General features: G+C 39.2%; 4 protein-coding genes across 5 annotated transcripts; 2 read left to right on the top strand and 2 right to left on the bottom strand.

Moving 5' to 3' along the window:
- The first annotated feature begins 6 nt into the window (after window positions 1–6).
- Window positions 7–4,670, top strand: snx5 (sorting nexin 5). The gene is made up of 13 exons (XM_077730441.1): window positions 7–404; window positions 996–1,100; window positions 1,187–1,297; window positions 1,392–1,513; window positions 1,590–1,713; window positions 1,991–2,086; window positions 2,182–2,287; window positions 2,633–2,708; window positions 2,786–2,825; window positions 2,910–2,996; window positions 3,103–3,262; window positions 3,450–3,535; window positions 3,712–4,670. The coding sequence occupies exons 1-13, from the start codon at window positions 369–371 to the stop codon at window positions 3,757–3,759; spliced, it is 1,197 nt and encodes a 398-aa protein (XP_077586567.1). The 5' UTR covers window positions 7–368; the 3' UTR covers window positions 3,760–4,670.
- A 1,259-nt stretch (window positions 4,671–5,929) lies between these two features.
- rrbp1a (ribosome binding protein 1a) lies at window positions 5,930–16,149 on the top strand. Of its 2 annotated transcripts, XM_077729710.1 has the most exons (26): window positions 5,930–6,173; window positions 7,384–8,940; window positions 8,998–9,382; window positions 9,701–9,846; window positions 9,999–10,121; window positions 10,605–10,757; window positions 10,820–10,938; window positions 11,045–11,198; window positions 11,550–11,688; window positions 11,774–11,955; window positions 12,027–12,058; window positions 12,200–12,272; window positions 12,481–12,515; window positions 12,607–12,673; window positions 12,755–12,844; window positions 12,930–13,013; window positions 13,086–13,175; window positions 13,291–13,383; window positions 13,474–13,524; window positions 13,627–13,707; window positions 13,790–13,873; window positions 14,131–14,208; window positions 14,773–14,856; window positions 14,967–15,065; window positions 15,146–15,289; window positions 15,630–16,149. In XM_077729710.1, exons 2-26 carry the CDS (start codon window positions 7,402–7,404, stop codon window positions 15,657–15,659), a joined length of 4,155 nt encoding a protein of 1,384 aa, XP_077585836.1. In that variant the 5' UTR covers window positions 5,930–6,173; window positions 7,384–7,401; the 3' UTR covers window positions 15,660–16,149. The 2 variants fall into 2 exon arrangements, with proteins under 2 accessions (XP_077585836.1, XP_077585837.1); XM_077729711.1 differs by lacking the exon at window positions 14,131–14,208.
- Window positions 16,150–16,460: 311 nt separating this feature from the next.
- Window positions 16,461–18,926, bottom strand: cfl1l (cofilin 1 (non-muscle), like). The gene is made up of 4 exons (XM_077729712.1): window positions 18,758–18,926; window positions 17,552–17,847; window positions 16,938–17,014; window positions 16,461–16,828 (listed from the first exon to the last, which is right to left on the bottom strand). The coding sequence occupies exons 1-4, from the start codon at window positions 18,758–18,760 to the stop codon at window positions 16,704–16,706; spliced, it is 501 nt and encodes a 166-aa protein (XP_077585838.1). The 5' UTR covers window positions 18,761–18,926; the 3' UTR covers window positions 16,461–16,703.
- A 1,167-nt stretch (window positions 18,927–20,093) lies between these two features.
- LOC144204978 (calpain-2 catalytic subunit-like) lies at window positions 20,094–26,254 on the bottom strand. Its single transcript, XM_077728977.1, has 21 exons — window positions 25,937–26,254; window positions 25,545–25,614; window positions 24,776–24,894; window positions 24,368–24,501; window positions 24,117–24,285; window positions 23,955–24,038; window positions 23,508–23,593; window positions 23,340–23,414; window positions 23,069–23,226; window positions 22,810–22,979; window positions 22,724–22,735; window positions 21,894–22,105; window positions 21,782–21,818; window positions 21,638–21,703; window positions 21,503–21,560; window positions 21,356–21,420; window positions 20,869–20,937; window positions 20,708–20,786; window positions 20,458–20,574; window positions 20,318–20,373; window positions 20,094–20,230 (listed from the first exon to the last, which is right to left on the bottom strand). Exons 1-21 carry the CDS (start codon window positions 26,171–26,173, stop codon window positions 20,207–20,209), a joined length of 2,097 nt encoding a protein of 698 aa, XP_077585103.1. The 5' UTR covers window positions 26,174–26,254; the 3' UTR covers window positions 20,094–20,206.
- Between the last annotated feature and the right edge of the window lie 196 nt (window positions 26,255–26,450).

The following is a 26,450-nucleotide window of genomic DNA, read 5'->3' as shown; positions in this document are numbered from 1 at the left end:
ATAAATTAAAAAAAACATTGCGCTAGTGATCGAAGTAGGACAGGAGGTGTCTAGTTGCAATTTTTGCGTCCGTTACCACTAGTTGGCGGAAACAAAAATAATCGTTATGGCAATGATAAAGATAACGCTTTGAAAACTAGATCAAGTCACATGTCCATACGCTGTGGACGTGAAGGCGATTTAGTTTAAAAGTGAGGAAATATTTGCATTCTAGTCGGTGGTGGAATTAGCCAGTCAGTTGCACTTTTCTTGCGGAAAAAAACGAAAATTGACAGCTCGTAGAGTAAACCGCTAACGACGCGGTCACATAGCTCTTCCTTCCTTTAAGTGCCTCACACTTTTGCTCTCTAATTGACTTTTCTGCAGCTATGACAGCCACTTTAGATGAAAACGACAAGGAAAAGGTAAGGCAAAACAAGATCAAGCATGATGGCCAAATAATTACCGACGCCAAAATCAATTCACTGGCGTTAAGCTAGGTTTCTATCGCTAACTTTTTTATGTTCGGTAAATTCTTAATTTCAGGGTTTCATCTATTTTAAATGATTACATTGGTGACAAAACTGATTAAAAGTGTAGACACCACTAAAGCTGTTTTTTCTTTTCACCAAAACATGCGTAGGTTAGTCAAAATGCTTCCCCGTGACATTGTTGCTATTTCTTTCACGCCCTGGATTAATGTTGTAGATTTGTATTATTATAATTATTATGAACCAGACAATTTACCAACACAATATATCAAAAATGAACTGAAAAATCTCACATTTCTGAGTGTTAATTACTAAGCTTTGTCATTATCTATTATTTTGAACTATGGTCATGTGACCTACAAAAAAACGTTTTCAAATTTACATATTTCCTCTAACTGGACATTGCACTTCCCTTTTTTGTTATTTATCCTTCTGACTAATTATTTCATCTTGTATGTGTACAGACATCAATTTTGTTAAATTTACTAGAAATTATTGACATTTTTAATATTGTTTTTCCTGCAGATGCGTTCTGTGTCTGTTGACCTAAATAATGATGCATCACTTCTTATTGATATTCCTGATGCACTCTGTGAAAGAGACAAAGTCAAGTTCACGGTCCACACAAAGGTAAAAGTTCATTTTTACAAACACTTTTGTGATAAGAACAAACATAATATTAGAAACTGATCTTTTATTTTGTGTGTTTTCCCCAGACCACACTTAACTCTTTCCAGAAGCCAGAAATTTCTGTACCAAGACAACATGAAGATTTCATCTGGTTACATGACACTTTGGTGGAAACTGAGGACTATGCTGGCCTTATTGTACATAATATCATTTATATTTGTCTTTTCTCATGTGGCTGACTGTCAGAGGAAAAAAATGTTCCTAAAAAAAGTACTTGTTAAACATTTATAGATTCCTCCATCACCCCCAAAACCTGACTTTGAAAGCCCGAGAGAGAAGATGCACAAACTGGGAGATGGTGAAGCCACAATGACCAAAGAAGAATACACTAAAATGAAGCAGGAATTAGAAGCGTGAGTATGAAATAAATCCATATTTAGACCACCAAGATTTATTTCTAACCTTTTTTTTGTTATTTTGTTTCTTAAGGGAATACCTAGCTGTGTTCAAGAAAACAGTCCAAGTCCATGAAATCTTCCTCCAGAGACTATCTTCTCATCCCATTCTAAGCAAAGACAGAAACTTCCAGATTTTCTTAGAGTATGACCAGGATGTGAGTTTTGCATGCTTACTTCCCTTCCTAGTTGTCAGTTGTAAGGGGGGGGGGGGGGGGGGGGGGGGGGGTTGTTATTTTCTTTCTTTTTTTTTCTAGTGGACAGTTCCACTTCCACCTTGCTGTGATCAGCAATTACAATATCTAATAGTCTTTTTTTCTTTCTTTCAACAATAGTTTTACAGAATAACCTTGTATATATAAATCACCTTAATAGGTTGTTTCTTTTAGTCTATTACAGATGAAGTGTTTTGACAATTTGCATTTCTAATTTTAGCTCAGTGTCAGAAGAAAGAATGCTAAGGAGATGTTTGGTGGATTCTTCAAAAACATGGTGAAGTCAGCTGATGAAGTCCTCATCTCAGGAATAAAGGTAGGACTTTTGTGTAATCAACCTGCATCAATGGAAAATATTCTTCTAAAATATTCTGACCAGCTCCTGTCTAACTTTTATCCTCCCACCCTCAGGAAGTGGATGACTTTTTTGAGCAAGAAAAGATGTTTCTTCTCGACTACTACAGCAAGATTAAAGATTCTACTGCCAAAGCAGAGAAGATGACACGCACCCATAAAAGTATTTGATCTGAATGTGTCTCAATTGCATGCATGACTTGTGCCGTCACATCATTACAGATCACATCAGATTTTTTTTAGTGTAGTTAAACTTATATATTGCAGGTTGAACATAACATAGAACAACTATTGGCTAAAAAAACATCCAATAAGGGAAAATTATGAAGTTATTTCTCAAAATGTATTTTTTTAATAGAAATGTTTTGTCAATGAATGGTTTCTATGCAATCGCTTAAAATTTCATCACAGTGGCATTTTTGAGTATCATAATTTCTCCAATTATGTTACAATGTATTTTTTTCTTGACATTCTTTACTCTTATAATTTGGATCTCTTTCGTTTTCAGATATCGCAGATGATTACATTCAAATCTCAGCCACTCTGAATGCACTTTCTGCTGAAGATAGCACAGCCAATAGGAAGTGAGTACACAGTTTTCAGTTAGGAAAACTAACACACATAATGTTCATGTACATGCATCCATTTTATTTCTGTTTAGGCACATGGAAAAAGTCTCAGATCTCTTTGAGAAGCTCAGAGTGAGTATCGGTCTGCAAAATCTTTAGGAATGTCTATCATATTTCAAACACAATTACTATATTCCTATTTTTGTTCCCGCACAGAAAGTGGAGGGGAGAGTAGCATCTGACCAAGAGCTGAAACTTACAGAATTGTTAAGATATTACATGAGAGATATCCAGGCTGCAAAGGCAAGTCCTACCAAAATAATTACACTCGAGTAAGAGTAATTAAGGATGCTATTATGTTATGGAATTCATGATGTTGTCTTTTTCTGGTCCATACCTCTTCTTGTAGGACCTTCTCTACCGACGAGCCCGCGCTCTAGTCGACTATGAGAACTCTAACAAGGCTTTGGATAAAGCTCGACTGAAGAGTAAGGACATTCCTCAGGCTGAGGAAAACCAGCATCAATGTCTACAGAAATTTGACAAGCTCTCAGAATCGGGAAAGAAAGGTTTGTGCATCAACATTGAATCATTTTTTAATTTGCTGCTTATCTCTTTTGGTATATAGAAACAATATATTTTTTTAGTACTAATCCTGCCATTTAAATGATGAATATACATACATAAGTATACATAGTTTTAGCCATAAGGTAGTATTTTTGTGTGTTTTATGTATGTAAAAAAATGTCTTCCCAGAACTTACCAGTTTCAAGGGCAGGCGAGTTGTGGCGTTTAGAAAGAATCTCATCGAGATGGCTGAACTGGAGATTAAACATGCCAAGGTAGGTGGATTGAAGAATTGGTGGTACCTGCTAGGCAATTGGGTGGCTATGCCAGTCCCAAATGGTAGTGGGATAATATACAAATTCATATTTTTGTTGCCTTTTGCTTAGCTTTGGCAATATTTTCTTGCTGCAGACAATAGACTTACAGTTCTTTTTTTCTCCATCTTTCACAGAACAACGTGTCGCTATTGCAGGGTTGCATTGAGCTGCTCAAGAACTGACAGAGGTTAGACATACTGTTGTCCTACTGCCATCAATTGACCAATTTCAGCCAATCCTTTTGTCACCTGTACCTCACGGAGACAAGAATTCAAGCCCCATCCTAGCTTCTACTTGCCTATGTGGTGCCTCTTGACTAACAATTTTGTAAGCACAGCATTCTTATTGTTACTTAGACCACAGTCATTGTTCCACAACTCACTTTCCTTAAGATATATTGTACGCTAACCCCATAATTATTTATCTCACTTCTATTTTTCTCTACTTTTTTTCATTTTCTTGCTATGCACACGATAGAAAGCCCTCATGTTTACTTGCTTTTCAGCATTACTTGATTTATCTGCCGTTCATTCAAGGTACAATCTAGATGTAACCTTCTTCTATACAATACAGTCACAAAGCTTATCTGCTCCCCTGGTGCTCTCATTATTTAGTTTTTTGTTCATTTGTTTTATTTTGCTGCAGTATCAAAACACAACCTTTTTTTCTATTTTTTTTTAATTAGTACCACAATTATTACAGATGCACATACAATTTGGCTCCACCATTTTACATCATGGATTTGTTTGCACAAATGGCATTCATACTACCTCTATCTACTACATCTAGTATTTTTCCATCATATTTTCACATTATAAAAATACTTCATGATGTTTACTCTTACAATGGCTCTCCTCCAATGAATCAACTGTAATATGTTCCCAGGCATATGAACAATTAAGGAAATGTACTAGATGGCCTAAAAAAAGTTTCACAATTATCATCCATCATTGTGGTGAGTAAAATACATTAGTTTTCTAAAAGAATGTAGATTTCTGATTCCATGAGTGTGAAGTCATTTTTACTTTTCTAACTCCAACATTGGCATTTTATACATTTGTAACTATACTGAATAAACGCTTTCCTAAAATTGGTTAGAAGTCACATTGTGTAAACCCTTTCAAAAATATTATTCCAATTAATTGCAACACATTAGCCTTTTATTTTTTTTCAGAAATCAGGAAATATAGACATCAATTTGAATCAATTTTGGTATACCAATGGAATTTTGACAACTCATCATTGCAAACATGTGTTTGGTAACTGCGATTAGAGCAAACAGATAGTTTAGGAGTATGGTCCAAAGACCACCATTTGACTTCTTTTCTCCCCTGTTCAGATAATCATGGTCATATGTTGCTATGGTTAGAAACTAATTTTAAAAGATTTAAATTAACTGCTTATTTGGGTTTTATTTGTAAGTGTTTTTACATGATCTGCCTATTTCCAGCCAGTGTTTATGGAAAGTCACCTTTTTAAAGCGAAAGGACTACACGTGAAGCTATTTTGTCAAAGACAAAAGATGAACAAAACAGCAATGTTTGTAGCACGATGATATTTGGAAAAAAAAATTCATAGAGAAAATTGCTTAAAATAATATGCCTGTTTAAATTCAATACATACTCAATACCAAATGCAAGGTCAGTGTGCCCTGCCCTCCCCACCATCTGCTCTCAAACACACATTACACCACTACTCATGTTCCAAATGATTGAAGTTATCAAAACAAATATTTATTCCCAAATGTGCATATTTGTTCTGCTTTAAATTACAACTTGACATTTTATAGAAGAATGATTAAATGCCAACATATAAGGGAAATTTCAAATTTCACCCCAAAGTCTTAAGACAAATTCCAAAACTCAAATATTTGATGGGAATAGGTTGATAACTTTCTTTTATTTAATTGTAATTATTTGTTTATTACATATTGCCATATTATAATAAACCATGGTGGACACTAGGACCAGGATGCTTCTCACATCTCATGTGGGGGCGGGGTCATTTTGATCCGAACAGCGTCCTTAGGTAAATTCGTTTAAAATACAGTTAAAATTCCAAATATGTTTATATTTTTTTAATGTTTGTGTACAAATTGTATTCATAGACGAACAATGAAACTATTTTATTCATTTTATGCAGCGGATCTTGCTTTGACAGCTGGGAACTGTCAGTCCCTTCGTGTCGTAAGAAAACAAAAAAAAACCCAAGAGTCCCAGATCATTTCCTGTATGAGTCCACTCTAGCCAATCAGAGTTCCACGCAAGAAAACAAAAACTACAAATCCCAGATCTCTCTTTTCCGGTATGAGTGCACTCCAACCAATCAGAGCTCTCTTGGATTAACGCTAGCTATCTGGGGCACCGGGCCAGCACGTCTAGCCAGCTAGAAGTGCCACGACTTCACTGTAGTCCAGCGATTGCCTGGCGTAGTTTAGAAGCCAAAGAATCAATCTGAGGAAAAGCAACTACGTGAAACCGCTGCAAATTCAGAGGAACATCATACCACATTTGCTCGATTTCCACTTGAAAGCTCAAAACCATCCCAGATTTTTTTTCTTTGAGGCAAGCGGACACATTCCCATCACTGTAGCGAGGTAAGTGTACGAATAGCAATTTTCACATTCATAATATAGCTACAGAGTCAACTAGCTTGGTCAGCTACCTACCAATAATATTAAAAACATGTCTCCCTGTGTCTATAAACTTAAGTAAAGTCATTTTGCATGATTTCCCTTTCGTTTGCACATGATAGTTTAGCCCTTTGGCTGCATCTGTCTTGACACGTCATTCTAAAAAGTTAACGTCGCTAACCAAGTTCATTGATTGTCAATGTTAGCTAAGGTGCTATTGTGAAAAGCAATTATGTGCCAATAAAACATTTAAATTTTATAGATCACATTTATTTATCCACGTGTATGAAATATATATATATTTTTTCTGTTCCTCTTTTGGTTGCACTGATAATTGGGGCTGGGGAATAGAATTTGCCTTCATTGAATACACGTACGGATGTTTAATCAGAATTGCAAATTGATTCAAATATGATTTGAAAATTAAAATTATATTAAAATGTATATTGGTAAGGTACACGTACGTCTTAGTTGCTAGTAAGTGAATGTGCGCCTGTGCAACTGTCGGCTACTCTGCTGTCCACGTATCTGTTTTACTTGCCACATTTTACCTGCGCGTTCAAAACTTACTTTTTTAACACATTTTCCAAATCATAAAAAAACAAAACAATATGCATCATTTAATGGTTCGATTTTCAGGTTTGAGAAGGGTGCGTTGGATTGTGACGTGACATTCTGTTTGCCAATTTTTTGACCCTGACACAAGAGCCTCTGTATTCTGCGAGTTGAGGTATCTAACGGAAAAAGACCCAAATACGCACAAAAAATCAAAATGATGAAATTAAAAAAGTCATATAAATTGAAGCTCATGATTTAGTCTAATTTCACCAACATCTAAAGTCATTGTAATATTAAATCATGTATTTTTGTGGATTTCCAACCAAAAATATTAAGTATGATTCATATCTAATTTAGCGCATCTAAAAAAAAAAGTATAAATTATCTCTTTGAGTAAACTGCAAAAAGTACTAAAGCACCCTGAAAGTTTTTTTTATACCATATGTTCGTTGTCATAAATTTTATTTCTATGGTAAACATTGATTTGAGATACAAGTAGAAATATAGTAATATTGGAAAATATCCTACCAAGTATTTATGTTGTACTGTCATAAAATTGGTGATTTACACCCTTAAAGAAATTTCCTTGTTGAAAGATATGTTGCTCTTTTTTTAGGTGAACTACCATTTAACAATGGATTTCTACGAGCAGGCTGTTGGTATAATGGTTTTTGGCGGATTCATGGTGATCTCCGCAGTTGGAATTGCCTTGGTTTCCACCTTTTCTATGAAGGAAACCTCCTATGAAGAGGCCCTGGCAAAACAGCGCAACGAGTTAGGTGCGACAACATCAAGTCGCACAGACAAAAAAAAGAAAGACAAAACAGCTGACAAAAAGAACCGCGGAAAGAAGAAGGATGAAAAACCTAATGGAATGATCCCAGAAGCTGTCAAAACAACCAAGACTCGTGAAGCTGATCTGGGACTACCTCTTGCCACCCCAATTGTGGCCACTGCAGCTGCAGTTCAATCTGCCTCTAAGGGAAAGCCAAATGCAAGCAAAGCTAAGGCGGATGCCCAGCCCGGAGCTGCTAAACCAAGTCCCACACCTGCTGAGTCCTCACTTGTACCATCACCTAAAAACAAAAATAAATCAGCCAAGAATCAACAAACATCTGGCCAGCCTTCACTCACGGTTGCCTCTTCGCCCGACAAAACTGCACCAATTTCTCCTCCAGTCCAACCCACAAAGTCTACCAAGGCCAAAGCAGTGGCTGCCGCAACATCTGCGCCCGCAAAGGCCTCCTCCAGCAAATCCCCTAAGGCTCCATCCTCCGCCAAATCTCCTACCTTAGATAAAACAGCTGATACATCCACCAAGTCCGCCCCTGTCTCGGGCAAATCCATCCCAGACAAGTCCGCAGAGGCATCTACAAAGTCTAAGTCCAAGGCCACCCCAGCACAGACCAAGGCTGCCCCAGCCTCTCCCAAGGCCGCCCCTGCCACCCCTAAGGTTACCACCAAAGCTGCTGCCAAGGCCGCAGCAAAGGCCGCAGCCAAGGAACCCCAGACAAATGAACCCCCTGCCTCACCTAAGGTTACCACCAAAGCTGCTGCCAAGGCCGCAGCAAAGGCCGCAGCCAAGGAACCCCAGACAAATGAATCCCCCGCCTCACCTAAAGTGACCACCAAAGCTGCGGCCAAAGCCGCTGCAAAGGCCGCAGCCAAGGAACCCCAGACCATTGAATCCCCAGCCTCGCCTAAGGTTACCACCAAGGCTGCTGCCAAGGCCGCAGCAAAAGCCGCAGCCAAAGAACCCCAGGTCAAGGAATCCATAGCCCAGACCAAGGTTGCTCAGACACCGACTCAGACCAAGGGCTCTCAGGCCCCGGCCCAGACCAAGGGCGCTCAGGCCCCGGCCCAGACCAAGGGCGCTCAGGCCCCGGCCCAGACCAAGGGCGCTCAGGCCCCGGCCCAGACCAAGGGCGCTCAGGCCCAGGCCAAGAGCGTCCAGGCCCCGGCCCAGACCAAGGGCGCCCAGGCCCCGGCCCAGACCAAGGGCGCCCCGGCCCAGACCAAGGGCGCCCAGGCCCCGGCCCAGACCAAGGGCGCCCAGGCCCCGGCCCAGACCAAGGGCGCCCCGGCCCAGACCAAGGGCGCCCAGGCCCCGGCCAAGGGCGCCCAGGCTCAGGCCAAGGACGCCCAGGCTCCGGCTCAGGCCAAGGCTGCCCAGGCCCCGGCGCAGACCAAGGGTGCCCAGACCAAGGGTGCCCAGACCAAGGGTGCTCAGGCCCCGGCGCAGACCAAGGGTGCCCAGACCAAGGGTGCTCAGGCCCCGGCGCAGACCAAGGGTGCCCAGACCAAGGGTGCCCAGACCAAGGGTGCCCAGACCAAGGGTCCCCAGGCCCCGGCGCAGGCCAAGGGTCCCCAGGCCCCGGCGCAGGCCAAGGGTGCCCAGGCCCCGGCTCAGACCAAGGGTGCTCAGGCCCCTGCGCAGACCAAGGGTGCCCAGGCCCTGACGCAGACCAAGTCCTCAGCAACACACACAAAGTCTGCCCCACCTCTTGAAGCCGTCGCTAAAGACGTTCCCATCATGGCAGTCCCCCCAGTGGGGTCCAGCGCACCCAATGCTCAGGAACCAAAGAAGAAAGCCTCAAAGAAAAAATCTGAAAGCGGTAACTACTAAGTCGTATTATATTCTTCATCATTATCAACTAGACTTGTTTGATCATAGTTGCGTGTTGTTTGTCATGTTCTTAAAATAATGCTTGTTTACTATAGTTGTTTACATTGCTTTGAAAATGCATGTTTTCCATTGATTTTCCCAAATATTAGTATTAGTCTATTTCAGTCTAACACACCCACATTCTTCAAAAGACAGTATGAAATTCCCTGCACACTTACAATGGTGCTGTTAGCATATCGTTTTTGCTACTGTTGATTTATTTTATCTTATAATCCTCATGTTTTTTCCCCCTCTCCTGTTGCAACAGTGAATTCCACTGAAGCTCCACTGTACCTGCCTCACAAAGTTTTGCTGTCCACCGTCAGCAACACTTCCTTCAGTGAGAAAGAAGCTCATGAGCTTATTGAGGTGCTTTCTGAGAAAGCTGGCATCATGCAAAACACCTGGCACATGGTATGGAAAGTCATCCTCCATAAACTATTTTATAGTGTGTTATTTTTGGGCCGTATAAAAAGGGAAGAAAGCTTGCTATGAGCCGATTAGCTTTGCATTTAGTTTACATTACTGCACTTTAGCTTGTTGATATGGTTCCTGTGCGTTTCCAGGCCGTTCCAAAAGGTGACCCACTCACAACTCTGAAGAAGCAACTGGAAGAAAAGCAAAAACAACTTGGGGTTGAACAAGAAGACTCCTCTGCAGCAAAGAACCGTTTGAGAGATCTCACTAAGGTGAGAGCATCTTTCTTAATCAACAGTTTAATACGCACGGGTCTTCATTTTATTTGCTAAAATGCAAAGCTTATTTCCACATTAGATGTTGATAATATATTACTGTAATTTGAGTGGTACTACACCAGAGTTCCTTAAATTCCCCTCTAGATGGCACCAAGGCTATTGAGTATATACTTCTAAACAGCAGCTGTCAGTAATATTTTAAGGTCTGGGCTTATCTTTGGTCCTGTTTTTTTTTCCCTCCAGGACAACATAACCTACACAAATATATCTCAAAGAAAAAATAAAGAACGGAATGTTTAGTATTTTTATCCTATTGATAACCAACCCTGCCTGATAACCTGCCCAAATGTATAGAAGACTCTTTAAATGTAGCAAAGTCCCCGCAAGTCTTTCGTCCGTTCTTAAAAATGTTTTATTCTTGATAATTCATACATTTTTTGGTCATCTGGCTAATTCAGGTCTTTGTGTGTTGACTAGGAGCTCGCTGCTGAGAAGTCCAAGGTGGCTATCGTTGAGACCAGGTTGAGCTCCCAGCTAAGCAAGAGGGAACAGGAAATGATTGCTCTTGAAGCCCGCATGAAGGCCAGCTACCAAGACCATGTAGCCCAAACCCAGAAGCTCAATGAAAAGGTATTGTTTCTTATTACTTTTATCTGTACCCCGTTAACAGTTCAAATTTGAAATCGGGATAGATTGTGAATATGAAAGAAGAACTGGAAAAGGGTCCCAACGCCCAACTGGCCCGTCTCCAACAAGAGAATTCCATTCTCCGTGATGCCCTCAATCAAGCGACCAGTCAAGCCGAGAGCAAGTAAGCATTATTTTTGTCAGGCTCACTTTGGGTGCGTCGTCAACAGATCTTCTGCTTTTTTTAAAGACACGTATGTTATGTCTGAAAATTTGTTTTCTATCCACAGACAAAATGCGGAGCTAGCCAAACTGCGCCACGACTGTGTGAGGCTCACCAAAGAACTCGGAGAGAAGACAGAAATTCTACATGGAGACGAACATGCGAAGAAAAGTTTGGAAGCGAAGGTCTACGCCACAGAGAAGCAACTTTCTGCATTGCAGGTTTGATAATCCCTGTTGTTTCAAGCCTCACCCTTTGCTAATACGTATTAGGAGTAGTTTAATTATTCTGAAATCAGACTGGTTTGGAATTGGAATGCAAGCACACATCATTGCTGGAATTTGTACGTGTCACAGCACCTCTCCTTCGGTGTACTCCACCTCAAGAAAAAGTGGAGGAACAAAAAAAAAAAAACTGCTGTTTTACAGGAGACTTTTTTTTTTTTGTATCCTACTCTTGCGTGCTATGTTTCAGTCAATGTGGAGTGGGTGATGAAGTGCTTTGTAGCAATCAGGTTGTTAATCAGTTAGTGAGTTTCTTCATAAATCTTACTCAATCCAACTTTTTGACAGGCCGGTCATGATGAAAGGGAGAAAGCGTTCAAGAGGAAATTAGAGGAGGTCTGCACGGAGATGAGAACATTGCAAACGACAAACAACAACCTGCAGGATTCGTTGAAACAGGCCAAGCAACACACAAGTGCACTCTCAGGTTGAAAAGACCATTTTTTAGGTTTTCAACAGTTTATACATTGTAAATAATGTTTTACTGAAGTTGCTGCTTATTCTCCTTGTAGAGGTCCAGACCAAAATGGTTAATCTTGAGGCTCAAGTGAAAGAGCGCTCCGCTCAGGTCAGCGCTCTCACTAATGAGCTCCAAGGAACACAAGTTGAGAAGCAACAGCTCGTACAACAATTGGCATCTATCAACTCTTTGTTGGAAGCCAGCGAGAATAAAAACAAACAGGAATCTCAACAGGTAAGGGTTTTTATCAACTTGTCTTTATTGATTGCCTACCTATCCCATTTAATGTTGCTTTTTTTATTCAGGAGGTTGCTGAACTGCAGCAATTAAAACTCAGGTACATGTATATATATTTTTTTTTTTTAATATTAGACCATTTTTCTCAGCCTTTTGAAAAGTTTAACTCTCAATTTCATTCATTTAACTACTTGGCTGCAACTGACATTTTCCATTAAATCCAAAAATATGTTCTTTACAGTCTGCAGGAGAAGGATAACCAGTTGTACACTCTCCAGGATGAACTGAAGCAATTTCAGATGAAGGAAGCAGCAGTAAGTGCTATGTTAATGTTATTTTTATAGCCTTAACCCTAAGATGCATGACCAACCAATACCAATATTCAGAATAACAGGTCTTGGGATCAGTTTTGACCCCACATATGCTTAAGTCATGTAGGACTTGTATATTAACTATTATGCCTGGCAATGTTGCATTTTTTTAATTTTCAGGCAGAATAACTATTCAACCTTTCTGTTACAGGAATCTGATATCTTTGCAGAACAGATGAAGAACAGGTAGCTATGCTCATCAGCAAAATGGGGAAACTTGACTTTTATGTAGGGAGGAAATAAGAAAATCTCTAAAGTATATTTTATCTTTGTTTAGTCTGACAGAGAAGGAAATCCTTGTCACTTCACTAGAGGAGCAGCTGAAGGAGTTGAAACAAAATGAAGTGAGCATGTCTGGAACTTGACTTATTTTGGCAAGATTTGCATTCCTATTGCTTTGCTGATTGTCTTATCCTTTTTTTCAGGCTACTATGATCCAGCTGAAAGCTTTCCAAAGTGAAGCCACAACATCTCTTCAAACCCTCTTCCCACTTGTACCATTAGAAACACAAGAGGTGTGAATAATGTCCCAAAAATGTCTTTTCCTATGATGCCATTGCCTTAAAATCTCACTCATGTCTGCTTTTCTGTGCACTCTAGCCAAATTGGTTACAAGGTTTTACGCTAAAAGCTCAGGAGGTTCTTTCAGAGAAGAACCAACAGTCCAATTCAAGTCAATTACCTGTAAGCCGCCCCCTTAATTACTTTCTAGACTGCACATAATTCAAATTTTCACATGTTAATTTGTTTTTTTAGGAGTTGCTTGAAAAGCTGAAGGAGGCCGAGGAGAATCACACAACCATGCAGGCAGAATGTGAACAGTACAGAACAGTTTTAGCCGAAACGGTAAAGGAATGATTATAATCTATTCAGCACAAATGCCTGAAATGTTGAACAAGCATGTACCACTATTGGCTGCCTTCATTTGGGCTTGTGTCTAAATGTTCCCCTTTGACTGTAGGAAGGAATGCTGAAACATCTGCAGAAGAGCGTGGAAGAGGAGGAGCTTGTGTGGAAGTCTAAAATGTCTACCTCAGACGAGCAACTAAAAGCGGTAAGTAATGTTTACCATTGTAAAATCTCCATTTTTAAACAGCTCAAACATGTCAATCCCTCTTTTTTTGGTTTTTCTCTTTGTCACCAGGCTTTAGAAGAAGTACAAAAGCTGGAGTCAGAAAATCAAAGTATAAAGCAGGTTAGTTCACTTCCCCCAACCACCACCCAAAGAAAAGGACCCCCTTCTTAGAAGACATTTATGAGGCAGACACTTCAGTATGAAAATGCTTGTTTTTTGCAGCTTAAAGAACAGATGATGCTTCTGGAGGCACAGCTGGAGAAGCAATCAGAAAACCATGGCATGGCCGAAGAGATGGAGCAGGTATTTTTCGGGAAATAGCCGAAGAAGCTCCTCTAGTAAAATAACCATTGATGATGATGGTGATGATGTCTTTTGTCTTCAGCTAAGGATGCAGTTGTCTGGCAGTCAGAGCCTGCTGGATATGGCCCATAAGGAGGTCCAGGCGCATAAGGAGGCGCTTGCTAAGGTTTAGTTTTTGTTTTTTTTTTGTTATTTGTTTTGAGATCACACATTTGGTCACATTGCTTTCCCTCATATATTATTTTTTCATTTGATCATTTTTTTCCATACCATAGTAGATTTTTTTTAATAAGCCTTTCCTTTTGATTGACATAAATGCTTCCAATTGTCACTAGTGCGTACAGAGAAGCTGTGTCCCAGCTGGATGGTATCAGCTGTTTTTACATTATTTTATCAGTTACCAGCAACAACTTCCCGTTTCAGGTCAGAGAGGAGCTGAGCCAAGTCACGTTGAGCAGTCAGCGAGAACAGAACGGGCCCACAGAGTCTCAACCTAGACAGGTCAGGGTGCTGCAGTCACAAAGCACCCTCGTGGCACCACCCACCTCTTGTCATAGAGTACTGGACAGCCACTCATTGGAACATAATCTTTTTGAAAATTCAGCCTAATGGTTGAAAAATGTACACTGCTCTTCCATGATTATCCTCATTTTTAAAAGATAATTGTATATTAGCATTATATTAATTAAATATACAGTTGCACAAAGAGTAACTACAAGCATAGCTTGGTTGTCACATTTGTGGTGGAAATTGGTCCAAAAAATGAATAGTTGGTGATACCAAACTTAAATGAAGAGTAGTGTATATTTAAAAAAAAGTATGTCCAGTATTCTCTGACACTCCCAAGTTTACATGCTAACCTATGTAGGTTGTTTTAAATGTGAGCTCACAACTAACCACTACTTTCTCTCACCTCCATATGGCATGAAGAGTATCCCCTTTGCTTGCTAGATTGACTTCGGTAGTCATTTTCTGACTAGATCCTGGGTTGCTTACAGTTCCAGCGTCTTTTGTGTGTGGATGTGTGATGCCACGATGGTATATTAAAGGTTTCTGCGTCACCAGGTGTCGTCGGAGTTGAATCAGACATCTAAGAAGCTGCAAAAGGAGGCGGCTGAGAGACAAAAGCTGTCAGAAGAGTTTGAGCAGGTAGCCGTCAGTCGAGTTGAAACCGTAACAGGGAAACCTGGAATTTTAATCGCGGAATGACTGTTTCAAGCTGTAGCCTGCCCGTATCAGCATGTTTTGACTACTTGCAGGCCCAGACAACCATCACCGAACTTCAGACTCAATTGAATCTTCTAAGAGATTCTGCAGAGTCACAGCAAAGTGATGCAGATAATGTTGATCAACTCAAGGTGGGTCCATTATGGGACTAGCATCTGAGTTTTGGTTTTTATTATTATTATTTTTTTAATTGCATTTGCTGCTGCTGCAGGAACGTCTGGAGAAGGAAAAGAAGTTGTCTAAAGATCTTGGACAGGCAGCCACCAAGCTCCAGCAACTTCTCAAAGCAACTCAAGAGCAGCTGAGTAAAGAGCGAGAAACAGTGGTAACACTACAAGAGCACCTAGATGGCAAGGTAAGCTGACACCTTTATTTTTGTTATGTTTTCGGACTACGACCTTTTTACTAAATTTTGCACGCCCACGTAATCCAAGCATTATGGTAATATTTTCCGGGATGTTCCTAAATGCACCACAAATCCAAATTGAGTGGGCGTGTGTGGTGTACCATTCAACAGAAATAAGTACTTCTTTTTTTTTTCCTTATCTGAATGTAATTTAATTTTTTCATACCCAATTTTTGGAGCTGTGAAGTGAAATCAAACTAGGACCGGACTTAATTCCCAACTCAACAGCTACTATATGTGACTATGATCCATTTGGTTTGACTTTACTTTTGCCCTTTGTTTTCTCAAGGGAGAATTAAAGGAGGGGACATCCGTCTGAGAGCAAGTTAATGGACATCAAACCAAATATGCCTTATGATTACCATAGTTATGCATTCCAAAACTTTTTTTATACTGTAGTTGTCTTTGATTTTTTTTTGTGTGTGTCTGTGCGTATGTGTATTTCTAGTAATCAACAGTTTAATAGTTGGAAATCATGCTGCAATCTCGACTGAAACCGACATTTTATCAACAATTCTGACCATGTCAGAAGACGTATATACCCCCCCTTGCCTTTCGGTCCAAACGTTTTACAGTGGTTCAGTGTTAAAAGGGATACCGAGTGTGCGTTAAACGTACATCAATCTGTGCAATTATGTAAAAAAAAAAAAATGGAAGAAAAAAGAAAAAAAAAGACATGTATGCGCTTCATTGATGTTAACACTTCAATGGCAGTACAAATGCATGGAGCCTGTCTACTACTGTCCATGGCAGGCCACCATTTTGAAATGAATTTGTATGAATGAATAAACTACAGTGTAACTATGTCATTTGATATTCAAGCTTATTTTTTTGTCTGCTCAAGCAAATGAGATGCAACGTTTTTTTAGTCCAGTATGGCGGTAAGAATGTGTTTTTTTTTTATAATTGAAAGAAAATTTGACAATTGTTTGTCATTGAAGGATGATTTTTATTTGACAATTTCCAGCTCATGGTTGAAGACTTCTAGTTTTCTGCCATAAAGTAGTCCATGGGATGACTTAATTCAAGGAAAGTGGATTGTGGAGCATACCCTAGTCTTTCCTCTCGTCCCTACAATGTCTAAGGTTAGTGGATAGTTCATTTAAATATTCATCAAATATGCAATTGTTTGAAACTGATTTATTTTGGCCACTGCATTGTTTTTTTGTTGTTGTTGCAATGACTAGATTAAACATGTGAATATTAATGTAGCACAGGCGACAACATGGAATTTAATAGCCGCTAACAAGCTTGACTGTACACTGACGTGCTAGATTCACTTTACAATACCTGCATCCCACTTAAAGCCCAAAACCTGACCAAGTTAAACCAGTTATAACGCGATTGGCCTGACTAACGGGACTTATATACCCCTCCTTATTGGTTTGCCCTCTACTGAAGTTACACCTGTAACGTTTAGTTTTTCCATGAAGTTCTCCCGGGTTGCAGATTCTTCTGGGTCGGTCATTTCTATGTCGTGCTTAATGCCTGTGGAAGAACACATGTTAAATTAAAACTTGAACTAGCTGGCAGAGTAAAAATATTGTAAATTTAAAGAAAAGATATGTGTGTGTGCATAATAATATAAAATGATCACCTGGGAAGCACTTTTTTAATGCAGTTACAGAGCTGCAATACATCATTTTGTTTTTGATCGTTGTTTGAGGACCATTCCTGTTAGAAAGGCAAAATATTGGTTACAATTTGAAGAATACTCATTCAAAATTTCACAGAACTGGTTAGAAATTAATGCATATTACCATAAGTCAAAGCTTCCTCAATTATTTTCTGTTGCACGATTAAGAATTTAACTTTTGCGCCCCCGACCAAAGAAACTTTTTCTTTAAAAGTACATCTCTGCATAAGATTGTATCTTAAAATGAAAGATAATACCATATTCAATATTTTTTTATAAAGACTTGCTTAGTCAAGCAAGCAGTGAGCATTGATAGCTTTATAGTCCACGGCTTTTGCATATTTTTGGCATGTTTCTGCTGCATCAGCGTTTTTGTGGTGTAACATCTTTAAATTTTTGGGCCTAACAATGTTCTCAAAATAATTCAGAGACTTACTTTGAGTTAAAATGACTCAAATATATTGGACATTTTTATCTATTTTCACTTAAAAAATCTGACTATAGCTAATACTTTATGGCTCTCTTTGTCAAAAAGATGCCAGTCCCCCCACTTTAGAACACAAGGCCTCACTTACCACATGGCAAAGACGAGGTCTTGTTGCGTCCCCAGTTCTTTCTTCTCAAAGTGGCAATCATAGAGTACGTACAAAGACTTCTCAGGCTTCAGGTGTTCCTTGAGCACCTCGAAGCAGTCTTTCTGTGCGCTATCCAGATCTCCTTGCTTGTAAATCTTGTCTTCATACACGTCGATGATGTTATTGTTGATCGAGAACAAAATCAGCCGTATACGTTCATCTTTGTTGGATGCAACTTTCATTTCATCGTAGAGGCTCTTCACCCGATCAGCAACATTCATACCAGATGATGCCGACTGAAAAAGTACAGAGGACACAAATCTACTTAATTCATATTGTGAGCAGTTTTTGTGATTACTATTACAAAAAAAAAAAAAAATCGTATTAGGCATATTTATCTTTCTGAACAAAACAACATTTGACTTTGGCGCCATTTTTCTTCCCCTAAAATGACAGTATTAGGTACTTTAATTTTTTATCTATCGCCAAACCAGTACTTTAACTGGTTTTGACAGAGAATGTCAATTTACCCCCCTTGGGCGAGTCTGAAAATGAGACGTAAAGAATTTTGGTAGTCCAAGACGACACTAAAACTGATCTTGATAGTTACAACTCTATAACAAACACTACAGATAATAGATATGTACTTCCATATATATAGATATAAATACATGTATAGCTATATAGAGTGAAAGATGCACATTTTCTAAATGATTTATATAAGCACACCACTTCTCCAATCCCATCTTTGCCCCTGTTTGAGGCAACATGCCTGTCATTCTGGAACATGTCTGCACAGGAAAGAAAGACTGCCCCTAGGGATTCAAATTCAGTAAATTTCCAGCCTATCCCTTTTTTTGGAGACAAAGATATACTTTGAAAAAAAAAATAACCCTGGGCAAAATCCAACAAATTGCATTTTTATTTTATCCAACATGTACTTTTCTGTGTTTTGAGAGTGTACTGGCTTCTAGATGTCTTGTAGTTTTTTCCCTTTGGTAGCAATTGGCTGACTTTAGATAATCTAGGGCTTCATGTATAAATAATAAGAAACTTTAACTACTTATAAGCCATGAATGTATTTCTGAACGGCTTTTCGGTCTGGCACATTTTGCAATGGGATTTCGGATTAGTTAATGAGCAATAATACAATTGGTGCATGGGAATTAAGATATAGAAGTATTGTTATAAAGTAGTAGTACTTACCATTTTGCAAAGAGTGTGAAGGTGGCAGGCAGTGAGAAAAAATGGCAGCAGTAGTAGTAGTTGCAAGTGTGGAGGGACGGTGAAGTTGACTTATGGGTGTGAGTTGGAAGTATTGATGGGCCAGAGTTGAGCTTCTACTTCTTAAGTAGGCGAGGCAAGGGCTGTCCTTTAGCGTTTCAGCCCAGGTGACTCATAGGTGTGACTTACAATGCCTGTTTATGGAAAACTAACCTGTTCCGCAAATGTGCTAATGTATTCAGTGACCTTATATGGGAAAAATAAATAGCTACTAGCATAAGGGATGGTGCTCCAGACCTGCTCAAACACATACGTCACATTGTCTTGGAATGTCATTCGTTTTTTTTGGGTTTTTTTTTAATGTTTTATCAGAACCACCCTCGCACACTTCTACGTGAATGGCAATAGTAGGTTCCACTTTCTTCATGTTATACACTTTTATTTTTATTTTTTTATTTTTTACTGTCAGGAACATACAAATAGCTTATTTCAAAACAAATCCCACTGATTTATTTTACAGAACTCTTAACTCATTTGGGACATTGTGTTCCATATAAGTTTAATCAAAGAATTAAATCATATGCAAATCATCTTCAACATCTCTTTGATTGAATGAACTATAAAGATAAGCTACTATATCATGGTCAACTAATGATCATTTTATTTTTAGCAGATAATCATTGACTTGAAATTTGGTGGCTGGGTCATGTTCTAAAAAAAAAAAGCTGGAAAGGGTCATGTTTACCATGGTGTTGCGTTACCTTTTGTTGAAGCTTTAGACATGAAATTGTACTGAATAATCTTACATTGTAAAATAGAAAATGAGATTGTAAAATCGGGTTTGTAAATTGAAATCTAAACCTTCTAGTGAGAAAGTCAACCCTCAATTTCTTGCAATTGTATGTTAAAGGAAATCACCCTCAAGTTATTCAAAGTATGAAACATTGTGCCATCTTTGCTTCTGCATAACTGAGCAATTTAGGGCAGCTTCTTTTCAATTCAATAGACCCATTCACTTCTTCTTAATTAGCTATTTCGCCCAAGGCATGTTCTAAACAGGCGTTTGATAAGCATTCCTTAACTTTTCTAGTTTAAAATTTCAAAGTTAATGATTAACAATTCATGTCTGCATTTGTCAATTTGAACTCATATTATTGTTTTTCTAGCCTATTCAATTAAATGTGGTTCAACATGACCTGAAAATCAATCAATTTGTTTTTTTTTTTTATCTATATTTAACACTGACTGTACCTTTAAACCAGTTTTTAAGTTTTCAAACCTGTTTGGAACAAAAATGGTCTTACAAAGAAAGTTTTCATAAACAGCTTTATTGAATAAGCCACGTTGCGATGATATTTTTTTAGACTAATCAATCATTTAACTCCTCTTAGAAGTGCTGGCGCTTTTTTTGTAGTGTTCTTAGTAGCTCCCTTATATCATGGATAGTTCCAGCCACTGGGAAGAAAAACACAAGCATAAAACCAATGTATTGTCAAAACCAAATTATCTTTTGTCATATCATCATCCCTGAGCATATTTTACCTGCAAGTAGTTCAACTCAACCACACCAGAGCCGTTGTCTAGGGACTTGAATGCATCTGTTTGGAAGAAAAGGACATAAACATATCAGTGATTGTGCATATTATATCATATTTAAACATATTTTTAATTGATAGACTGACTGAAAAGTGACTCTAAGCGGATGAGGCAGCACACAAAGTTGTCAAAGTCGATAGTGTAGCTTGGTTCTCTGTAGCGAGCGACGATGATCTGGTGCAGTGGATTGGTCAGTGAGAAACCTACAAAATTCAAATGTCACATTATAAATGGAAAGAAATTCACCATCCTTTGTTAACTACTGTATGACAGGTTTTGGTCACGGATGGCGGGATAGATGTGTGTGTGTAACTGTTTAACTTCAATTTGACTCACCAGCAACTTCTACAGCTGTCCGCATCTCAGACGAGCTCATGCAACCACTTCGGTCTGCATCTTTTTCTCTGTAAATTTTCTAATGGCAGAAACCATGTTATCCGCTGTTAACTCAACTTGTAAGATACATTCACTAGCCTAAACCATAGAAATAAGTTTACCAAAAACTGTTCTATCTTGTTCCAGAGAATCTTGAACTCCACCAATCCTAGTTTGCCGCTTCCGTCTTTCTTTGAAAGGGGTTTAAGTGAAATAATCTACATGCATTTTGTTTTGCGAGACAGCCATTGTGTTTCTACAGCAGCAGTAATTTACTAATTAGTCCAATTGCACAGCAAGATATATTAGAGTAAACTAGAATTACCATATGCATTTAAATTTTATATCAGTATGGTGACCTTGTGACTTCACGCTAAGAAGTAGTAAATGTGTGTATGTTATTAGTGGTAAACTTTTCCCAAAATGTTTAAAAAAATAATAATAATTGGCCTAGATTTGGTAAAATAGTGGTCTTGAAGGGAGAATATGCGAAAACCTTCCATTAACTTGTCCGAGTTTGACAGACTACATTCAATTTGGCATGCCATAAAAGCAAGTGAGATGCTTTTAAGGCAAGTTGTCGAAAATGGTTCTAAATGCAAAGGATACATCGAGCAGATTGACCATGTTGCGGCACGTAGTCAGGCTGAAGCCATCCGTTTTGATGTCACTTCCTAAAAATGACAAGATCACCTTCTTGGCGTCTCAGATAGAAATGTGCAAAGCAAAGTATTTAAATAGAATATTTTCTCTTACGGTTTACCACCACTTTGTTGAGGATCCTCTGCAGTTCAAATGGAGATATTTCCACGTCCTAAAATTACAATTAAAATGTTAGCACCTCTTTATCACTTGAAACAATATCTTGTAGATGAAACATTCATGACTCACATGTCCGGCCAGTTGTCCAAACAATCTCTTGAATCGATCACTAATATCGCTTTCATCAATGTCCATCTTAGGATGAAGTAAAAATTGATGTTTTTCTAAAACTGACATTTATACCACCATTTATTGGACACCAAATGAGTTTACCTCTTTAACGTGACAGTCCACTGGATCATCAATCTCCCTAAAATCAGGCAAAAAAACATTTTACTTTTACTGTGATCCTTCAATGTTAACACTTTCTCAAAATTGCACCTACTGGAATGAGGTGGGTTTCTCGGAGAACACCCGGATATAAAAGTCTCCGTTCTTGTTGGGCTCGAAGGTGGAGGGGATGATCAGGTACTCCCCGGGGGGCAGATGCAGACGACTGCTCACCTCTCGCAGGTTAATAAAGGTTTCAGAGCGTGCTGCCGAGCGGTTAGTCCGAAAGAAATTTTTCTTCAAGTGGACTTGTCTTGCACCAGAGTACTAGAAAGTGACCATGTACAAATGTTACTGTATTTTCTGAACTGTAAAGAGCACATTCAATGAAAGGCCCATATTCAAATTCATGTCATATACCAGGCGCACTGGATTATTGTGCGCAGGAGGAATGGTAGTAGTAGAGGGTTTGTTATATATCCACTAGATGAAGCTGTAGTACTAATATTAGTAGTGAGGGTTGTGTTATACATACACTAGATGTAGCTGTAGTAGTAGTAATATGGGGGTGTCGTGTAATATAGGCACTTTTTGCTTAAACAAACACCATCTGAATGCAATCAATTTTAATTTAAGATACTGGTGAAAAGGTGTCGTATCGCTCAGTTGGACTAAAATGTGCCGTAGTAATGGGTTGTGTTATAGTTATAGTAGTCATAGTGGTATGGTTGTGTTATACATCAAATAGATGGCTCGTGCTAAAGCCAATTTCATATAATGATTAGTCAATATTGATTCCTCTATAAGGCTCATAGAATGAATTGAAGTGTTTTGGTTGTGCCTTCTGGTGTAGAAAATACTGTACATGGGTATGAGTTGGTTCAGTTTGGTGTAAAATCTTGGACATTGCCAAGGATTTTTTGAAGAAGACTGTTGTGCTTGTACCTGTTCAGGAAGCTGGAAAAAAACAAGCCACCATAAGTTTGAGAATTACTGGTAGTCTGTAGTTTATTAGGACTTGTATAGCTCACGTCATAGATGAGGAAGCCAATTGTCTCCATGTCCTCGCCCATTTTTCTCCTGCGACGCTTGTCCTTTTGCATCAATCCCACAATGAATGTGCAGCCATCCTCCCCATCATATGGGTCCTCATCCACGCTCTCCAGTTTTATGACAAACTGAGGATTTGTCCAAAATGTATCTAACCAAACAGAACAAGAGAATTTTAGGAATACTACATTTTATAAAACTCAAGAAGAGAATGACAACATTAACTTGGCATTTACATACCTGGATAATTTCTGCAGCCACCGGCTGACACGCCCCTTCTCCACGTTTCTTCAAACTCTGTCTCCGCCCACTTTTTGTACTCTGATGTAAGTGCATCAGGTGTGAGGTTGCAAATCTCCAGGCGAGAATACTCTCGCAGAAAGTCAGAAAATGACATCCTGTACGGAAAACAAATAGAGCCATTTCTGTACAGTTGCCATCTATTCAAGTGGCCCCCAAGTGTGACACCCCCTGTTCACTAGGAAAGTAATCAAGGGACCCAATTTCTTACCAGAACTCCCCATCCTCACTTCGTTTGGTCAGCCTCTGACGGTCATTATCACTTACGTATCTCCACTCAGAAGAACTAGAAAGAAAGAAAAAAAATGTAAACATTTTGAATCAGTTCCTGTAAACTGCAATGTGTTGTAGTATTCTATTTAAAAGGTTTAGGACTCACTTGTCACTCCAAGCTCCATTCCACTCCACTTGTCCCCAAGGGTTTCGGATTCTGATGAGCTGTTCCATTCCTCCTCTGTACGACACCTGACATGTAAAGTGTACTTTATTACAGGTCCCTCATTGAAGACCAGTCATTAAAAGAGACAAAAGTTTGGACTGATCTTTGAAGACTTAATTGACTGAAACTACCAGATGTAAGATTTGACTCTCCTTAGAAAGAAAGATTATCATATTTCTATAAAAATATATGATTTTTGTTTGTTTGTGTGTGTTTGTTTTAAAGCTCTTTCAGGAATTCTCACATATTTCCCTATTGGATAAAAATGAATTTTTAAGAAGACACTATTCAGCACCCAACAATTTTGGGTAGCAAAAACACATGGTTGGCAGTGAACGGCTGGAATATCAAACAATAAGCATCCCAAATCCAATGGTATCTCCCCACCCTTTCAGCTCCTGTCACTGAGTAGGCATGGCCCTTCACCAGCTTGCGATAAGTGACAGCTTCAGAGTCAGCTGCATTGGTAATCTAGGATAAAAAGGGAACATAAGCAACAATAGGAACTTATGCTTAGCAAAACCAGTAGAAACACAAGTTCTCCCTGACATCGATTGAACATCCCAGAAGAGAGCCTCGTTCCAGGGCCTTCCGTATGATATTGAAGAGATGGGGATCAGGTTTGGATAGCTCATGTCTCTCAGCGATGCCTCCAGTGAAGTCCTCAAAACCTTCAGTGGTGGTCCCTCCAGAGAGAGCCTCATAGCAGCCATTCACCCTGAAGCATTAACATGTGTACTGTTGTTAAGGACTACAACAAGAAGCCAAGTTACTTATAAGTCAAGATGTATGTTAAATACTTTGCGTAGGCCTTCTCTAACAGGGCGCTCCAAAACTCGGACCCTTCCGCGGAGTGGACAAACAGCAGTTCCCCATTTCTTGTGGGTAAGCGATCATCGACTACCACATCCACCCAATCGCCAAATTGCCAGAACTGCAAATTCAAAAGAATGTGAAATACTTGCTCCTGTGCTAATAGTACTGTATTCTGCTCTGATTTTATTATAGGGTGAGGATTAACACTATTCTGCATTCAGGTAAATGAGACCATATTTTGAGCGGCTCCAGTTTTTCCACTTTCCTTTAATTCTGGCCTTGACACTTACAGTGGAAAAACAGGCTGGCCTACTTGAAACGGACTCCCATTGAGATTTCCTACCCTGTTTTTTCATTGACATTATTTAAATGGAGGGTGTGTTTATGCCTACCTCAAAATGAAAAATCCCAGCATATTCCTTTTGAAAGCTCTGGTCATGTGGTACAACACGGGCCAAAACCTGCTTGTTGAGTGTCAAGGAGGCGATAGCCGCCAGAAGCCAACAGTCACCTGAACACAATTTATTTTATTTTATTTTTTGGTTATTAAAACTTGCCAAGCAAAAATGTTTCTTATTGAAACCAAAGTGTTAACTTAAGGGAAAGACATTACCTTTTTTTTGAAACAATAAAACCTTAAAATACCAGGAATTTTTCACTTAAATGGAGGAAGACGGTTTTTTTAAAGTATCATTATTTTGAGCCAATCAAATATGTGTATACACCTCATTGGCTGCCATCTCTCATTACATCATAAATACCCATTTTACATGCACTTGTGCTCCTGTTTATCAGTGTGTCGTTACAACTCGAGTTAGAAAATGGTCACAACTGAAAAACATGTTCCCTACTATCAGGGTAATTCAAAATTTGTACATATTTTAATACTACTTTGTGAAATTGTCTCTTATACGAGGTGTTGTCTTTCCCTTAAAAGCACCCAGCACTCTTTTGCATTGTATTTTTCCAGACAGGGTGGAGACATCCTTGGCAACAAGACACCTAACGTTAGCCTATGGGCGTTTCCTAGCTAAAAGGCATTGTCGTTGTTTTCAGAGCTCAAAACAAGCAGGTTTATTTTTAATTATACACACTCGATGAGGAAGGACAAATCCTATGATTTACGAGTATCGAATGTCATTTTGAATGTGTGATTCTCACCAAGTGCTCCCTGACAAATATCAGTCCTGGTTGCATCTTCCAGAATAAATTTGGGATTGGAAACAATTTCCTAAAACAAAAACAAAGGAAATATTTGTTAATATGGTCTGTGACATATCCGGCATTTTGAGTTAAGAGAGAAACAAAGCAATTTCCCTTTCTTAGACACATCTAAAACTGTAATGTGCAACCTTTGGGTAGTTTAACATAATGTGCAACCTTTGGGTAGTTTAACATAATGTGCAACCTTTGGGCAGTTTAACATAATTTGCAACATTTGGGTAGTTTAACATAGAGAAGATGCTGAAATGTCCGAGGTTGCAATTAGTAAGCTATGCAAACATTATTAACAAAAGCTATGGGGGAGGAGGAATTTGTTTGTATGTACACACCTTGGGTCTTAACCACTTGATGCCTCGAACCTTGTGGGATCCGGGTCCAAGTTCGTTGAAGCCCAAAGATGCAGGAAGTGGCTCAAAGCTTTCATCCTCAAAGAGGCGTCCTCTCTCCAGGCAGCTTCGTTTCAGAGACTCGTATTCCTGGTTGAGGTACGGCACTGCCTGCGCATTGGTTCCAATCCCCTGCAATTTATCTCGGTGGTGCTGTAGCTTGACTGCAATTCCAGACATTTTCAAAGTCTTCTCAGGCGCTCCTGCTCTAGGCTGAGTGACTGTCACAGGTGCGTGTCTATACAATAAGGTGAGGCCACACCCTTGTTGGTTCTGTGCCACGTCGGAGTGGTGTTAAGCACATTTGTCAAGTACACGGGCGGAGGAGGATTATTTGTAGGGGCTTTTCAGAGGAAACAATGTGAACTTGTGTTTTACAAGTTTTCAGGATGTTGTTTCAGGCCACTGTGTTTTGTGCTTCTGTTTCCTTAATTAAAAGCCTTTCATCCTGATTTGG

This window comes from Stigmatopora nigra, chromosome 12 (genome assembly GCF_051989575.1).
Source record: "Stigmatopora nigra isolate UIUO_SnigA chromosome 12, RoL_Snig_1.1, whole genome shotgun sequence".
Taxonomy (NCBI): Eukaryota; Metazoa; Chordata; class Actinopteri; order Syngnathiformes; family Syngnathidae; genus Stigmatopora; species Stigmatopora nigra.
The sequence above is the reverse complement of the archived record's forward strand: the minus strand, read 5'-3'. Positions and strand labels throughout refer to the sequence as shown.

Excerpts from the sequence above, each read along its gene's own strand:
- LOC144204978 (XM_077728977.1), bottom strand. The coding sequence starts at position 26,173 with ATGTCTGGAATTGCAGTCAAGCTACAGCACCACCGAGATAAATTGCAG. Across the intron at positions 25,615-25,936 it reads TCAAGTGGTTAAGACCCAAG|GAAATTGTTTCCAATCCCAA; the intron begins GTGTGTACATAC and ends TTTTTGTTTTAG. Across the intron at positions 21,819-21,893 it reads GAGAAACCCACCTCATTCCA|GGAGATTGATGATCCAGTGG; the intron begins GTAGGTGCAATT and ends GCCTGATTTTAG.
- rrbp1a (XM_077729710.1), top strand. The coding sequence starts at position 7,402 with ATGGATTTCTACGAGCAGGCTGTTGGTATAATGGTTTTTGGCGGATTC. Across the intron at positions 8,941-8,997 it reads CTCAGGCCAAGGCTGCCCAG|GCCCCGGCGCAGACCAAGGG; the intron begins GCCCCGGCGCAG and ends AAGGGTGCTCAG. Across the intron at positions 9,847-9,998 it reads TGCAAAACACCTGGCACATG|GCCGTTCCAAAAGGTGACCC; the intron begins GTATGGAAAGTC and ends GTGCGTTTCCAG.
- cfl1l (XM_077729712.1), bottom strand. Across the intron at positions 17,015-17,551 it reads GACCTCGTCTTTGCCATGTG|GAATGGTCCTCAAACAACGA; the intron begins GTAAGTGAGGCC and ends CCTTTCTAACAG. Across the intron at positions 16,829-16,937 it reads ATTAAAAAAGTGCTTCCCAG|GCATTAAGCACGACATAGAA; the intron begins GTGATCATTTTA and ends GTTCTTCCACAG.
- snx5 (XM_077730441.1), top strand. The coding sequence starts at position 369 with ATGACAGCCACTTTAGATGAAAACGACAAGGAAAAG. Across the intron at positions 1,101-1,186 it reads AGTTCACGGTCCACACAAAG|ACCACACTTAACTCTTTCCA; the intron begins GTAAAAGTTCAT and ends TGTTTTCCCCAG. Across the intron at positions 1,514-1,589 it reads ATGAAGCAGGAATTAGAAGC|GGAATACCTAGCTGTGTTCA; the intron begins GTGAGTATGAAA and ends TTGTTTCTTAAG.